The sequence below is a fragment of the Pan paniscus genome, chromosome 1 (genome assembly GCF_029289425.2).
Source record: "Pan paniscus chromosome 1, NHGRI_mPanPan1-v2.0_pri, whole genome shotgun sequence".
Lineage (NCBI taxonomy): Eukaryota > Metazoa > Chordata > Mammalia > Primates > Hominidae > Pan > Pan paniscus.
In genome coordinates this window covers 32,688,951-32,703,956 of record NC_073249.2, presented here as the reverse complement: position 1 = coordinate 32,703,956, position 15,006 = coordinate 32,688,951, and the positions used below count along the sequence as shown (strand labels likewise).

The window sequence follows — 15,006 nt, the reverse complement described above, 5'->3', positions numbered from 1 at the left end:
AATATAAATTAACTCACTGTGCCTCAGTCATCTGTTAAATAAAATGGGGTACTAATACCTATCCTATCTAATGTAAAGAAATGTTAAGACTCACAAGATAAAATAGGTATCAAATCTTTTGAAAAGCTTAAAGCATTATGCAAAATTAAAGTACTACTACAAATTTGTAGAACAAAATATCTTTTTTTTTTTTTTTTGAGACAGAGTCTCACTCTGTTGCCCGGGCCAGAGTGCAGTGGCATGATCCTGGTTCACTGCAACATCCACCTCCCGGGTTCAAGCGATTCTCATGCCTCAGCCTCCCAACTAGCTGGGACTACAGGCGTGCACCACCATGCCTGGTTAATTTTTGTATTTTTAGTAGAGACAGGGTTTCTCCATGTTGGCCAGGCTGATCTCAAACTCCTGACCTCAAGTGATCCACCCGCATTGGCCTCCCAAAGTGCTGGAATTACAAGCGTGAGCCACTGCACCTGGCCCAAAATATCATTTTTAATTTTTGGAATAATCAAGTATTAAAATCTGCATCTGATTTTGTAATACAAATCCAAACTTACCTGGAATACTCACAAAAAGTTATTCAATTTTTGAGATTTGTTGTGATTTGTGTTTGTTTAAGCACTTTAGTAATGTAGTCTGAGTTTTACCAATCTTTCATCAATTTACACAATGTTATACCAAATGATTTCCTTAATTCTCAGTACCTGAGATTAAGAGGTTATGCTAGGTGTTTATAGCAGTTTTAATTCAGTCAACACACAGATCTTCTATGAGTATCTTTGAAGCACAAGGCATGGTGCTAGCTGTGATAATGAGGTCTTTTTCCAAAGGAAAATGTGGTGAATTTCAGGGAAGGTCAAAATAGCCATGCTAAGAATTAAGGTTGTGTGGAAGTTATGCAAGAAACTAATGAGGTTAGAGCCCTCCATCAGATTCCATGTGGATAACAATTAATTTAACACAGGTCAGGGGAAAATGTGGAGACAACTTCTAAAACTGCTTAGCTACATTCAACCATCTTAGCCACTAAACACAAGGAAAATAAGACAAGATCAAGATAGTGTGAAACCTATCTGTCACTACTTCTGGAAATAAAAATGACTACTATGAATAAAGGCATAGTCTCAACCAAGAGCCATGGAAACTTCTCTGTGGAGTTCCTTTAACAATCCACGGTGTGAACACTTCTCAGCCTCAGTAGCTGCTGGCCACACCCTAGAGACTTAAGCCCCTGTCCCCTCCGTTTGCCCCTAAGATGTTGACAGTTCATCTGTTCAGTTTCCAGAAGGGAACTAGACATGGCAGGGATATTTATTGTTCTTATCCAATGCTCAGTAGGAATTATTGAGGGAAAACGGGAAAGGAAAAATTAGTGCAATCCATCTCATGAAACACTTGGCCAATGTTACATATTAGCTAACTAGTTAGATGTATAAGATTGCAAGTTTTGGCGGGGCGCGGTGGCTCACGCCTGTAATCCCAGCACTTTGGGAGGCCGAGGCAGGTGGATCACGAAGTCAGGAGATCGAGACCATTCTGGCTAACATGGTGAAACCCTGTCTGTACTAAAAATACAAAAAAAATTATCCGGGCATGGTGGGGGGCGCCTGTAGTCCCAGTTACTCGGGAAGCTGAAGCAGGAGAACGGCGTGAACCCGGGAGGCGGAGCTTGCAGTGAGCCGAGATCACGCCACTGCACTCCAGCCTGGGTGACTGAGCAAGACTCAGTCTCAAAAAAAAAAAAAAAAAAAAATTTGCAAGTTTCCTCCTGGAGCACATAGGTCCCCATGCAAACTCTGCTCATAACTAAGCCTCTTTTTTAATGGGAAAATCACAAACCAAACAGTAAGCAACGGTCAGTATAGAGGCATTACCTTTACAGATTAAAAAAACAATATGATGGTTTCGATAGTAAGAAATAAACTAACGGGGTGTCAGAGAAAGAAATGGAAATGAAGTAAGGAGTTTGGTTTCATCACTTCAGAAACCTCTATCGAAGAGATGCCTCTCTCCAGTGTCTAAGGAACCAAAGCGTCTGTGCCTCAGGGAACTGAGCTTTAGGAAAAACAATGTCTTGAAAAATGGCGACTTCCATCCTAGCCTACGCCCACATGTACATATTTCTCTCCACTCTCCAAATTTTGGCTGACAGATTAGCCAGTTCAGGTTATAATGCTGACTGATGTTGTGAACTTTATTCATTCATCTATCTTTCTATCCCTGGAACCTCACGAGGCTGAGGGCTGCGTGCCGAGGCCATCGCCAGCACGTACATAAGGTCATCTGCTTATTTACCTGCATTACTGTATCAAATATGCTGTCACATTTAAACTATAGAGCTACTAAAATATCTGCCACAAGAAAACAAATGATAGCCAAATGATGGTGTGTGATTGGTTGATTGTACTGAGTACAGGGGGTTGTTACCTAGTAGTTTTATTAAATATGAAAGCAAAAGATTTATATTATGGGTGATAAGGGCAAGAATGCTGTAAAAGTGAGAAAATATGGCAACAGTGTGCTGTACATCACCAATGGGATAACTATTTATCTAAAAAGTTGGCATTCTTAGACTTCCAACATGCAGGGTATGAAATTCATATATTCAAAGGAGACATCATAATAACCTGCCGGCTGGTAATGATGGATATGTTTTTAAACCAAATGACCACAATCTTCAGTCTGCCTGTCATGGAGGGCCAGAAAAAAATGGAATTTTCTTTTCATAACTCTTGATGTTGAAAGAGGAAAAACCTGGAAGAATGATAAGTGGCTCATTCCAATGGACAAATGGACATGGAGCTGAGAGAATGGGTGTGAATAAAAGTCACTATTCCTTAACTAATGCCATTTTCACTTGTTACACTGAAAAAAAATGGAGCGAGGGATGATTTCTGCCCCCTTCATGTCTAAAATGCAGGAGTTCAAACTGCAACAAAAGCTGGAAAACCTTCAACACCATGTGAGTTAATTTACAAAATACCTCTTGCTGAAAGAGTCAGGGAGAGGCTGGCATAATATTTGTCTATTAACTAAAACTTATTGTACAAACACAGCAAGAAGAGTGACGCTGTAGAGCTTTATTGACTAGAAAGCCTCGCCTATGGGTTTCCTCCTTTGAGGTTTAAAGGAATTCCTATTTCTCATTTACAGTCTATCAGAAAAGGTATATGACCTGCATTTTTTAATTTATATAAATCCACTCAGTCAATCAGCCTGGGCTGAAATTTAATGGATGTATCAGTCATCGTTGGTCCAGAGAGAGAGAACGAAGCACCAACATCTACTACCTCATCTCCGCTGCTTCTATTATACTCCCCGCAGCCCCGCACCTTTTTTTTTTAACCTCACTAGCTTAGATACCTCGCTTAACTATTAAGCGGGGAGTCTTGCAAAGTTGTTGTTTTTAAAGAGGGAAGTCTGAGTAAAAATGAGCTGATGGAAATATAGGAAGACTCTGGCTATTTTCACTTTTAAAAAACTTCATTTTCCCACCTGTATCATGGCAATATTATCACACATTCAGCAAATATACAGTAGCAAGATGTTTCCGTGACAAATTAATTACTTTCTAAGCATTTTATCAGATAAATAAAAAATCACCACAGGATGATAAAATCAGCTCATTCAGTTGATTTAACCTGTCCTTCAAGAAACTCACCTGAAATAGATTAAGGACCAGACACACACATACACAAACACACACACTTACGCACTCATTTGCTCACTCTTAAACATATAAGCTGGACTCTCGTACTACTGGTAACAAGGCTCGTAAAGGCCTCCTAACATCAGAGCCAGATAGTACTGTTTACTGGATTAGTATGAAAGATGGTATTCCTATGCATTTCAAAAGATAGGAGAAACTGAAGATGAGAACCTCTTCAAATATCTTTAATCTCAGTGTAATCTGCTAGAGTCTACACTTTCTCCTTTAGTACCCTTAGTAGGTGACTTATAGTTTTATTTTGACATTTCCTTTAATATCAGAAAATATTATATTTTCATAGTCCTATTCTTACCCTAACACTCTAGGCAGAGAAGAAACCAGTGAGTGGCTAGGTTTCTGTCTTTACTTTGCTTTCCCCCTTTGCTAATTTCAGAAAGTGAATCCAGCAATTATAAGTAGTGTGAGGCTGATAAGGAGTCACACATGCAAGAGAAATAGGTTCAATTCAAGCTTCCCTGACTAATCCTTATTATGACTCATTTCGACTTCAGAACTTGTCGGTTGAGGTAAGAAGCTAATTTGGCTTTGAGAAGTAAAATCTCAGTTTTGTACTTTCCTTCTAGTGCTATTAACAACCCCATTATTAAGAGCAAGTTTGCGGAGTTTGGGGGGGTATGAAATATTTATTGAGTGCCTGCTTTTGCCAAGCATTTTTTGCATGCTATTTTATGAAATCGCTAGACTTAACATCCTTTAAGCAGTAGCATAAATTTCTCTGGCTTTCAAACTCATAGTCTGCACCACACTATCTTGCTTCCCAAAATAAAGTGCATTATTTTTAAAACCTGCACCCAATATCATCCTTACTGTATGACCCTGAGATTAACAGTCTGACATTCTGTGAGATCCTGTCAGGAAATGGTAGCAGAAAGGACCTGATAGATTTCTCTTAACTGCTTCGTTCCTCTATGCACAGATGCTGCTCCTTCTGTTTGCATTCATCAGCAGACCTGTCTCCTCTCTCGCCAGGGGTTCTCTCCTGCAAATACAACTAGGTTTTAATCTATATGTCTTAAGAAAACAAAGGAATCTGACATTATGCCTGGACCAGCTGTGACATCCCAAAACAAAAGATCACCAGGCCATGCTGACTGTCTTCAGTGCTTAAGTAAATACCACCCTATTTATTAGCCTTGCTTTGGGGAAACCCCAAATGGTCACCTTACCTCCTGACTTATGAATCCATAAAAATGCCCATGATTTATTATTGCATCCCCCTTCTTCCCTCTGAATTTGATAATGAAGTTCTTTATGGGAGGCTATTAAGAAGCAACATGGATGCTACTATTTGCTACTTATCCCATATAATTAAAAACACCATAACTGCTATTAGAGAGCAGTATTTAAAGTAGCCAGACTATCATAAATATGGCTGATTTGACTAAACTGTCAATGGCAAATTTCAAGAAGAACCACTAAAAGGAGATTTACTTTTAAAATATATATTACAAAAAGGCTTTTATTCACATTTGTTTTATTTATGTTTTGGTTCTAATGAAATCACTAGACTTACCAATTTGCTAGGTAATTATAAAGTCAGAATTCTTAAAAGCAAGTAGTTATTGCTAATTAATTTTCTTCTGGGTATCTCCTTGACAAATTATAATATCTCCCTTTTAAAATTTCTTACATATAGTTAGACCATAGCTTTCTTTAAAAGGTGACATTTATTCCTTTAAATAACACCTTTGATGAAAACGCTGATCAAATAAAAATAAAATTAACATCCAGATTATAGATTCTCTAGTCTTATGAGAGAGGGTGAAGAAAGAAATCTATAAGAGGCCAAAAAGAGACATTCACAGCCAGTAGGCTGTGCTGATTCATGCTCATTTACTAAGTTTCAGTTCCCATTTTATGAAAATAAACCCACTCTAGGCTTCCCCCAACAAAACAAATATATGTTTTATGTGATCTTAGGATAAAGTAAGTTATTAGATATTCCAGGCAAGCCAGGTGTGGTGGCTCATGCCTGTAATCCCTGCACTTTGGGAGGCCGAGATGGGTGGATCACTTGAGGTCAGGAGTTCGAGACCGGCCTGGCCAACATGGCAAAACCCCATCTTTACTAAAAATACAAAAAAAAAAAAAAAAAGAAAATTAGCCAGGCATGGTGGCATATGCCTGTAATCCCAGCTACTCGAGAAGCTGAGGCAGCAGAATCGCTTGAACCCAGGGAAGCGGGGTTGCAGTGAGCTGAGATCACGCCACTGCACTCCAGCCTGGGAAACAGAGCAAGACTCTGCCTCAGAAAAAAAAAAAAAAAAAAAAAAAAAAAAAAGATATTCCAGGCAAAGTTGACTCAAGCACATGAGTTGGTGAAATCATGTACATGTGAATTATTCTAGTATTCTAGTCCTGTCCATATTCGATCAGAGAAATTCTAATACCCTAACAGCAGAATAAAAAAGGAAAGAAAAGAGTGCTCAGGAGGATTCTTGCCAGTATGTCTTAAATTTTAAAAAAATAATAATAAATCAGCACTGTGAGTTGTGGTGAATACAAACCAATCAAGGCAATGAGAAAAAAGCTTAAGTATTCTTGTATAGATGCAGTTAAAAGATTTTTTAAACATTTAATTACTTTGTTTATCTAAGGAGTCTCAAGATATCTATAGATGTTCCCTGAAGTTGTCAAATAAATACTGAGCCAACTACTGTTCTTGCAGTTAACCAACAACTAACATGTGCAGGGGTGTCCAAGCTTTTGGCTTTCCTGGGTCACATAGGAAAAAGAATTGTCTTGGGCCACATATGAAATACACTAACACTATGATAACTGATGATCTTTAAAAAAAATCACGCAAAAAAATCTTATAATGTTTTAAGAAAGTTTACTCATTTGTGTTGGGCCGCATTCAAAGCCGTCCTGGGCCATATGTTGGAAAAGCTTGATAAAGGTTACCTTTAATTAAGTTTTGTCTCTGTCAACTTTGTCCTTCTTTGCCTGTCTAGAGTAGCAAACAGTGTTCCAGTGACTCTGTGAGAAGTAGCCTGATTTTCAGGAAAAAGTAATTTAAGAATAAGTGAAGGTCTTTGTTACTAATTCTGTATAAATGTAATTTTTTTTTTTTTGCTTTTTTTTTTAACTGCAAGGAAAAAATAGACAATGGCTTTTTTTAATGGCATGTTTTCAAAGCTGGATAGATGTGTGTGTGTGTGTGTGTATGTTTGTGTGTGTATGTTTCTGTGTGTTTGTGTATGTGCAGGAGTGGGATTTTTGTTGAATGTGGGGGTGGGAAGAGAGAGAGCTGGGATGTCAAAGGAGGAAGTGTAGAGCCAAAAAAGAATGGGTGAGTGGGGGATAAACTTCAGTCTTGCCTAACTCACCTGAATTTTATTGACGGCCCTTAAATTTTACAGAGTTGCTTGACGTAAGGAAAATATCTCATTTTATTTGGTGCTGGAAAATGGTTTTAAATGCAGGTAAAAAGGAATCAATCACCTCAAAGACTTTTTGGGAAAAGGCTGGGTATAAATAAATTTTCTTGAAGTAAAAAGTATTGAAAAAATATGAAAAGGATTACTGGTTACCTTTTGAGTTAGCAATGTGATTCATTTTCATGTATGTTCCGTTCCCCATATAGACCTTGCTTATTTAAACGAAGGCTAGCACTTCACTGGCTCAAAAAAAGCAGATCTTTTAAATTTACTTTGGAACTGAATTGAGTCAAGTGGGATACTGTTAACTAACCCTAAACATCTAGTAAATTCGGCTGGGTGGGGTGGCTCACGCTTGTAATCCCAACAGTTTGGAAGGCCGAGGCGAGTGGATCACCTGAGGTCAGGCATTCAAGACCAGCCTGGCCAACATGGTGAAACCCCATCTCTACTAAAAATACAAAAAAATTTAGCTAGGCATGGTGGTGGGCACCTGTAATCCCAGCTAGTTGGGAGACTGAGGCAGGAGAATCATTTGAACCCAGGAGGCAGAGGTTGCAGTGAGCCAAGATCATGCCATTGCACTCCAGCCTGGGAGACAAGAGCAAAACTCTGTCTCTCTCCAAAATAAGAGGCAGAAGGAGAAGAAAAAAAGATCTAGTAAATTCTAAAGTGTAAAACATCACATGCCTTTCTGTACATATGGAGCCAGAGGAAATATTAAAAAACAAATTCTCTTTTCATGACTTTATCATAGGTACTCAGTTAACAAATAAGATATAATCACTAGATATAACATATAATATTATCCACACGTATATGTCTATGTTAATCTATAATGTAAAAATTGGAGGAGTAGATTTTTTTAAATCATAATTTAAATAAAACCCCCTACCCACAGCCCAAAATGATACTGTGTTCTGAATGATTCTGAGGAAGAAAAATAGGAAAATTTGATTCAAGTCTGGAAGCTACCAATTCCATTCACAGTTCTAAACTTTGATTTACAATTTATAATCATTTTTATACAAATTAGCTCTTCCTAGACCACAATGACACTACAGCTTTGTAAACTTATCTTGTTAGATACAAAATGATACCAGTAAGTCTTTAAAAATAGTATGTTTAAACTTTCCTAATTGCAACAGTGTCCATTTCAGTATAAATGACTTGTTTGATTCTAGTTTACAATCGCTTTAAGTATTTCTTTTTTGGGCTAATCAAGTAGGTACCTGTCCATGTGGTTTATCTAGGCACAAAACACACAGTTACATAGAGATTTACACATTTTAAGACTTTCATTTAATAGTTAGTATATATTAATGTATATGCAAAATCCAAAACAATGCTTTGTACATGGTAGCCAACTAAAATATTCTGAATGGCCACATAAACGAATATAATTGACATAGAAATTATTTTCTATTTTTTTTTATCTAGTAAGGAAAAAAAGGACACAATCTGTGTAAATTATTCACTAAAAAGTCAAATGTGTTATCCCCACTATAAAAAAATCTGTTTCCAAAAGGACACACAGTTGTTTTATTTTGCTAAATCAATACCCAAAAATATTACTTTTCTTCAGTTACACTTACGTTGAAAGTCCCAAAGATTCCCTACCTGGAATTGCCCATATTTGAAGTGCAAAACAGGCTGAGCATTATCTAAATCTAGATAAAACTCATTGGTTTGTAATCTGCACAATGATCTATACATCTAAATCTATATGCAAATCGAATGCTTTCATGCATTAAAGCATTCCAAAGCACCCAGGACCAAGGGAGCAGCAGGTTCTTTCAGATCCTTCCCCTGTTACTCTTCTTCTTTCCTTCTATTTATTTATACTAGCTACCTAAATAATTCACACTGCCTGCTTTTCAGCCCGAATGTTCCTCAGAAGAGGCCTACAATGAGCTATTGCAGTCACCAGATGGACTCATGAATGCAGCAGGTGGGGCAGATGGCAAGGCGCCCTGTCTGATGCTGCCTGCCTGGGCATGGACTGCCTTTTCCTTCCAGGTACATTATCATCATCCTAACACTGAGCGGTGTGTAGTTTGGGGGTGGGGTGGAAGTGGGGCATTGGCAAATCCTTTACATGCAATACTAGAGAAATCATAAATTACCAGCTGCCCTCTTCCTCCTCGTCCCCCACCCCCAGCAACCCCTGATGTTTCATGTTGTTGCTTTGTTAGTGAGTTTGTCTTTTTTAAGACTACGGTGAAGGTTTCCGAAGCATTCTGGCACTATACATGATGAAGAATGCATCCATTTTAAACAGTCCACCTCAGCTTTAAAAAGTGAAGAGAATTCAAAGGGAGTGATATGGGAAAACTCAGAAAGACTATGGCGGGGGTGGGGGGCTGGATAAAGCATGTTCACAAATATTTTGCAAAAAACCCCACAAACGAAGCAAAAACATAGGTGAGATGACTCAGCTCATGTCTGCAGTGCTTACATAAAGGTCCTTTGCATATATGGAGTGGAAAAGATAAAAATCATATGTTTACAGCCTTTTGATGTTGCAGAAAATGCTGGCTGTGCCCACGTTGCAATAGTTCTTTGTCTGATATTTCTGGTGTCATTTCTAAAAGTGTGGCATTTCCCTTCCAAAGTTTGCAATCCTGTAATACTATAACACACAAAAAAACTGCATTGCATATCACTTGCAATTGGAAACTTACAACATCATGATGCCAAGCTATCCTGAGACAAGCGCTCAGTAACATGTAGTATAAATTTTAATTGAGCATAAACACTTGACAAAAACTCTCTCGAGATATTTCTGGCATATTCCGATTGGCAATGGTGCCCTGATACCATGATTTTAATCCTTCTATAAACTTAACTGATGCCAATATAAATCTTATTACCTAACTTCACTAATCATCTAATTAAAAACATCTAAAAATGTGAAAGACAATAATTTTAATGACCTGGAGCAAACCAATCTGTATCTTCAAAAATAAATAAATAAAACTCCTAAATAAAATGCATCCACTGAAGAGATGCTGCAAACAGAGAACTGCTTTGAATTCAATCTTTGAGTCCTCAGGCAAATTGAAATCCCAGGCTTTTGGGAACTACCAGGCAGTATTGCAGGAATGCTGGACAAAGACAATAGCTGTGAGATTATCTCAAGATTAAGGGCAAGGTTTTCTTATAAAAACTACTTTTCAATAGTCATTTACTTTGATTGGAATGAGTTTACTAATTCAAACCTTTCCCTCAAAGTCAAACAACATAAACCTTCTAGAGTTCAAACAAATCCTTCTTACCTTCTCTGCTACCTGGGAAATGTACTGTCTTACATGATCTTTGAAAGCATTTTTTTTTCTTTTCATTAATCAGTCTAAAAAAATCAAACCATATACAAGTAACGTTGAGCATTTTAAGATTTAATGGCAACTTTGGTGATCAAGTCTTCACAAAGAAAAATAATCGGGCCCACCTTTTAGCTGAAGGAACACAGGCCAGATCAGACTTGACTGCTCCAAGACCCCAATCACATTCTCGCCACATTCAGGATCTAAATGCACAATTCCTAATTACATTCATGATGTGAACTTTACATCAGTTCTAAAAAGCCAAAACCAGAAAGTTAGGGTGAAAGTTGCAATTTGCTGAAGTTTTATGTAAAACTACAGCTACTTAAGTCCTGAATTTATTTTATGAAGACTGACTCCTTTTTACATTGGAGACTTAGGTATGAAAAATCCCATTTTTAAATGTTTTACATGCATTCACATATTTTTATCATTCATTTCAAGATCTTAGTGCTTAAGACAGTGTCTCCACGTAGCCAAAGACTTTTGAATGATCAAGAAAATGCAGTTTAATGCACTAAATTGATAGCTTTAATGATTTTAAAAACTGCAAAAGAACACATGTAATATTTTTTGATGCAATGTGAGACTATAAGCAATTAATTTGACACCAGAGAGTTGGTTATATGGAATACACTTCAAAATCAATTTTAAACTGATATTTTCTGATTTTATTAACTATCATTAAGCTATGTACCCATAACCTAATTACTGTACATAATGGAGGATACTTAAAAATACTAAACAGAAGAGAATAAACATTTCTTAAGAAAAAATACACTGGAAGACAAGTGGTGTTAGATTAATTTTTTAAGATAGCAACTGTGGAATGGAAACAATTTTTAGAATTTATGTAGTTCATAATGATTTGAATATTCTTGGTATATTCAACGTGTGTTAAGACAGTCGTAATTAAACTGGTAGGCAATATTACTTCTAAAATAAAATTAGTAGCAAAGTCTCAGAAAAAAAAGCCATTTAAAAAAATAAAAGAATAAGTGTAGATAAAGAATGAAGAAACTAGTATGTAATTACAATTTAAGCCTGGAATATAAAAGATAATAAAAGTAATATATATTACCAAGATGCTACTGAAAGAGAATTATAAACAAAATTTTAATTTTTTACATTTCAATAGTATTCTTTTAGTTAAGTTTACATTATATTCACAAATAGATCCACCTTATATAAATGTCTACATTTGGACACATTTTTGGAGTGTTAGAAATCAGTGTAATGACAGTGGTCATTAGAGAAATGCAAACCAAAACCAAAACGAGATACCATCTCACGCCAGCTACAATGGTGAGCATTAAAAAGTCAGGAAACAGCAGATGCTGGAGAAGATGTGGAGAAATAGGAACACTTTTACACTGTTGATGGGAGTGTAAATTAGTTCAACCACTGTGGAAGACAATGTGGTGATTCCTCGAGGATCTAGAACTAGAAATACCATTTGACCCAGCAATCCCATTACTGGGTATATACCCAAAGGATTATAAATCATTCTATTATAAAGACACATGCACATGTATGTTTATTGCAGCCCTGTTCACAATAGCAAAGACTTGGAACCAACCCAAATGCCCTTCAATGATAGACTGGATAAAGAAAATGTGGCACATATACACCATGGAATACTGTGAAGCCATAAAAAAAGGATGAGTTCACATCCTTTGCAGGAACGTGGATGAAGCAGGAAACCATCATTCTCAGCAAACCAACACAGGAACAGAAAACCAAACACTGCATGTTCTCACTCACAAGTGGGAGTCAAACAATAAGAACACATGGACACAGGGAGGGGAACAACACACACTGGGGCCTGCAGGAGAGTGGGGGGCTAAGGGAGGGATAGCATTAGGAGAAATGTCTAATGTAGATGACGAGTTGATAGGTGCAGCAAAACACCATGGCTCGTGTATACCTATGTAACAAAACTGCATGTTCTGCACATGTATCCCAGAACTTAAAGTATAATTTAAAAAAAAGAAATCAGTGTAATGACAATACATATACATGCAAAAAGCTTACATTTGCATGTGTTCAAAGAAGAGTTATGTGTATGTGCATGTGTGTACAGACATATATGTGTGTGTGTGTGTATATATATATATATTCAATTTCTCTAATTAATTAAATTGTTATTTTCTTATTTCAGATCTTTTCCTGGATATGGCCAAGTCTGAAGTTTCAAAATACATGTTATTCTGAACCTAATAAAGAAAACATATATCCAACCTTTAATCTAATACATACTAGAATTAGTTTAATTTAAAAAGAGAAACATACTTTTAAATGCCCCCCTTCTTTTTGCCAAACAAAATATTCACAAAGTGACTCAAATGCCATGACTCAATGCAATAATCCATTTTCTGAATTCATACAGACCCCTTTATTAACTATGATTTTTTTGCCAGCTTTTTTTTCCTATGTAGGTAGTGCTGATTTAAAAAAAAAAAATTGGAGGGAGTACGTATACTCTCTAATGAAATTACTGATTGTACTTATTTGTGGTTTGCCGACCTCGGTGAAAATATAAATTAAGTCACATAATTAAACACACAAAAAAATCTTAGAATAAACGAAACGATAATTTTTTTTAGAGCTGGAAAATACAACACACCAAATTTGTAAATAAGGACAGTGTCTTTGCAATATTAACCTGTAATCCTGGTTCAGGATTTACCTAATTTTTGTTTTATTTTGCTTTTCTCTTCTGAGAGTCTTAGAAGAATTTTCTGCATGTGTTTTGAGTTTATAGTTTTAAAAAAAGAGAAAATGAGTGCATGCTCCCTCGCATGCCTTCTCTGCACCTAAACAGAGCCATTTACATAGCCCATTGAACACTGTTTAGTAAACAAGGCGGGTACAAGTCCAGAGTGGCTTCTATCTTCCAGTCCTGCCGTCTTTTTAAAAAACAAGGCAGGGGTTCTGTTTTTAGTACACACTTCGGTTCAGTGTTAATCCTGTTTTATGTTGTTCACACCTGCTGCTGACTAGCAGCCTGCTGATGGGCTGGGGCTCACGCTGCTCAGAGAAATCCCACTAAAACTAACGAAGAAGCTGGACAAAAGCTACTGTACAGAGCTGGAAACAAAGCCTGCCCAGGGTCCAGAAGACAAGAGAAACAACCCCACAAAATCTTTCCTGTCATTTGCAGATAAGGCTCCAATGTCCCAAGTTTGCCACTAAACAAAAAAAGGCAACCAATTGCTTTTTTTGAAAAGTCTGACCGCCATTGGGTTATTTATATTCCTGAGCTTTTTATGTCTTTTGGTAAAATTGATGCAAATAGTTTTTAAAAATGCTGTTGTAATCAGGTGTACATGTGAGTCACTACTTTGAGTCCTTAGCAAAAGAATCTGTATTTAAACATAATTATTCATTTAAAATACTCCATGGCTAACCTTTCTACTCATGGAATTTTGCATCCAAAGTGAACAGAGAATAAATATATTCTGCCATTGGTGTCCATGGTGTGGCCAGGACAGTGACTTGTGTACTAAGACTGCTCTCTTCCCACCGCCCCCACCCCGCTGCACTGCACGCGCCTAATAGCAAACATCAAAAGGAATGATTTCTTTTTTGATCTTAGTACCAGCGATAAATCAAATTCAGTGCCACAGACAGGGGGGAAATGCACTACTAAGGGAAAACTCCAAGACTGACAGTGGGACCAGGCAGAGGCATTCGCTCAATCAAGTTTCAGTAAACGATGCCCACCCTTCTCGTTGAAACAAGATGTAAGCTGTCGTGCATTTACCCAGAATGAGAAAAACGTACTGAGTCCTGACGTGACCCTAAGTTAAGAAGCACTTTGTGCTGACATTTCTAGTGGTGGCATCAGAGCCCCTCCCTCCTACCTATCGACCGAGCCAATTTCCTTCCTATCTGGGAGCCAGGTTCTGCTGCAGGTGGGCAAGGAAAGCTCCTATTGGCCACTGCAGGACAGCTCCAATAGGAGCTGCACATCTGGGGGTCAAATGGTGGCTCTGGGATCATTTTATTACAACTCCTGGAGCACCTTTCCTGACTGCAATAGCCAATAAAGCATCCTCGGCTCCACTGCCAACTCGGGGAGTTCTGCAGCTGCCCGCTCCACAGCGGTGCAGATTTCATGGAGCACAGTTTTAATACTTCTCTGGGGGAAGCACAAAAAGCACTAACTAGCATATTAAGGTTCTCTTAACGAATGAATGTGAGGATGAAATATTTGAGGTGTTGGTATCTTTTCCCCAATTTGTTTTGAAACCCTTTACCCTTAGCAATGTGCTCTTCCTAGGTCACTACTGTGTTCTAATAGGAGGTTTCTCTGGCATTTGTGACATGGTCTTCCTCAGCAGATGCAAATTTTACATGGATTCTCAAAAGAAGCTAAGCAACCACAGAAGGCATATCAGATAAATGTAAACTTTTTCAGTGTGTACAATACTTTATACTTGGCAGCTCTGTAATGATGTTAGAGAAAAAAAGTTGCTAAAAATGATATTATAATATACTTGGTATAATTGTAGATAGAATTCATGTGTCTCCCATCATCTGTGACAGCCCATCAGAAAAATAATTT

The 15,006-nt window shown here is 37.4% G+C and overlaps 1 protein-coding gene across 16 annotated transcripts in view; it reads right to left on the bottom strand.

The window, feature by feature from the left end:
• ESRRG (estrogen related receptor gamma) overlaps positions 1-15,006 on the bottom strand; it is a 597,527-nt gene that overhangs the window by 197,899 nt on the left and 384,622 nt on the right. The window contains exon 4 of one of the 16 annotated variants that reach the window (XM_055108079.3): positions 10,562-10,689. The exons of the other annotated variants lie outside the window; for them this stretch is intronic. Coding sequence (XP_054964054.1) covers positions 10,562-10,632 — 71 coding nt within the window. The 5' untranslated portion in view covers positions 10,633-10,689. The remainder of the gene's footprint in view (positions 1-10,561; positions 10,690-15,006) is intronic. 16 annotated transcript variants of the gene reach the window in all.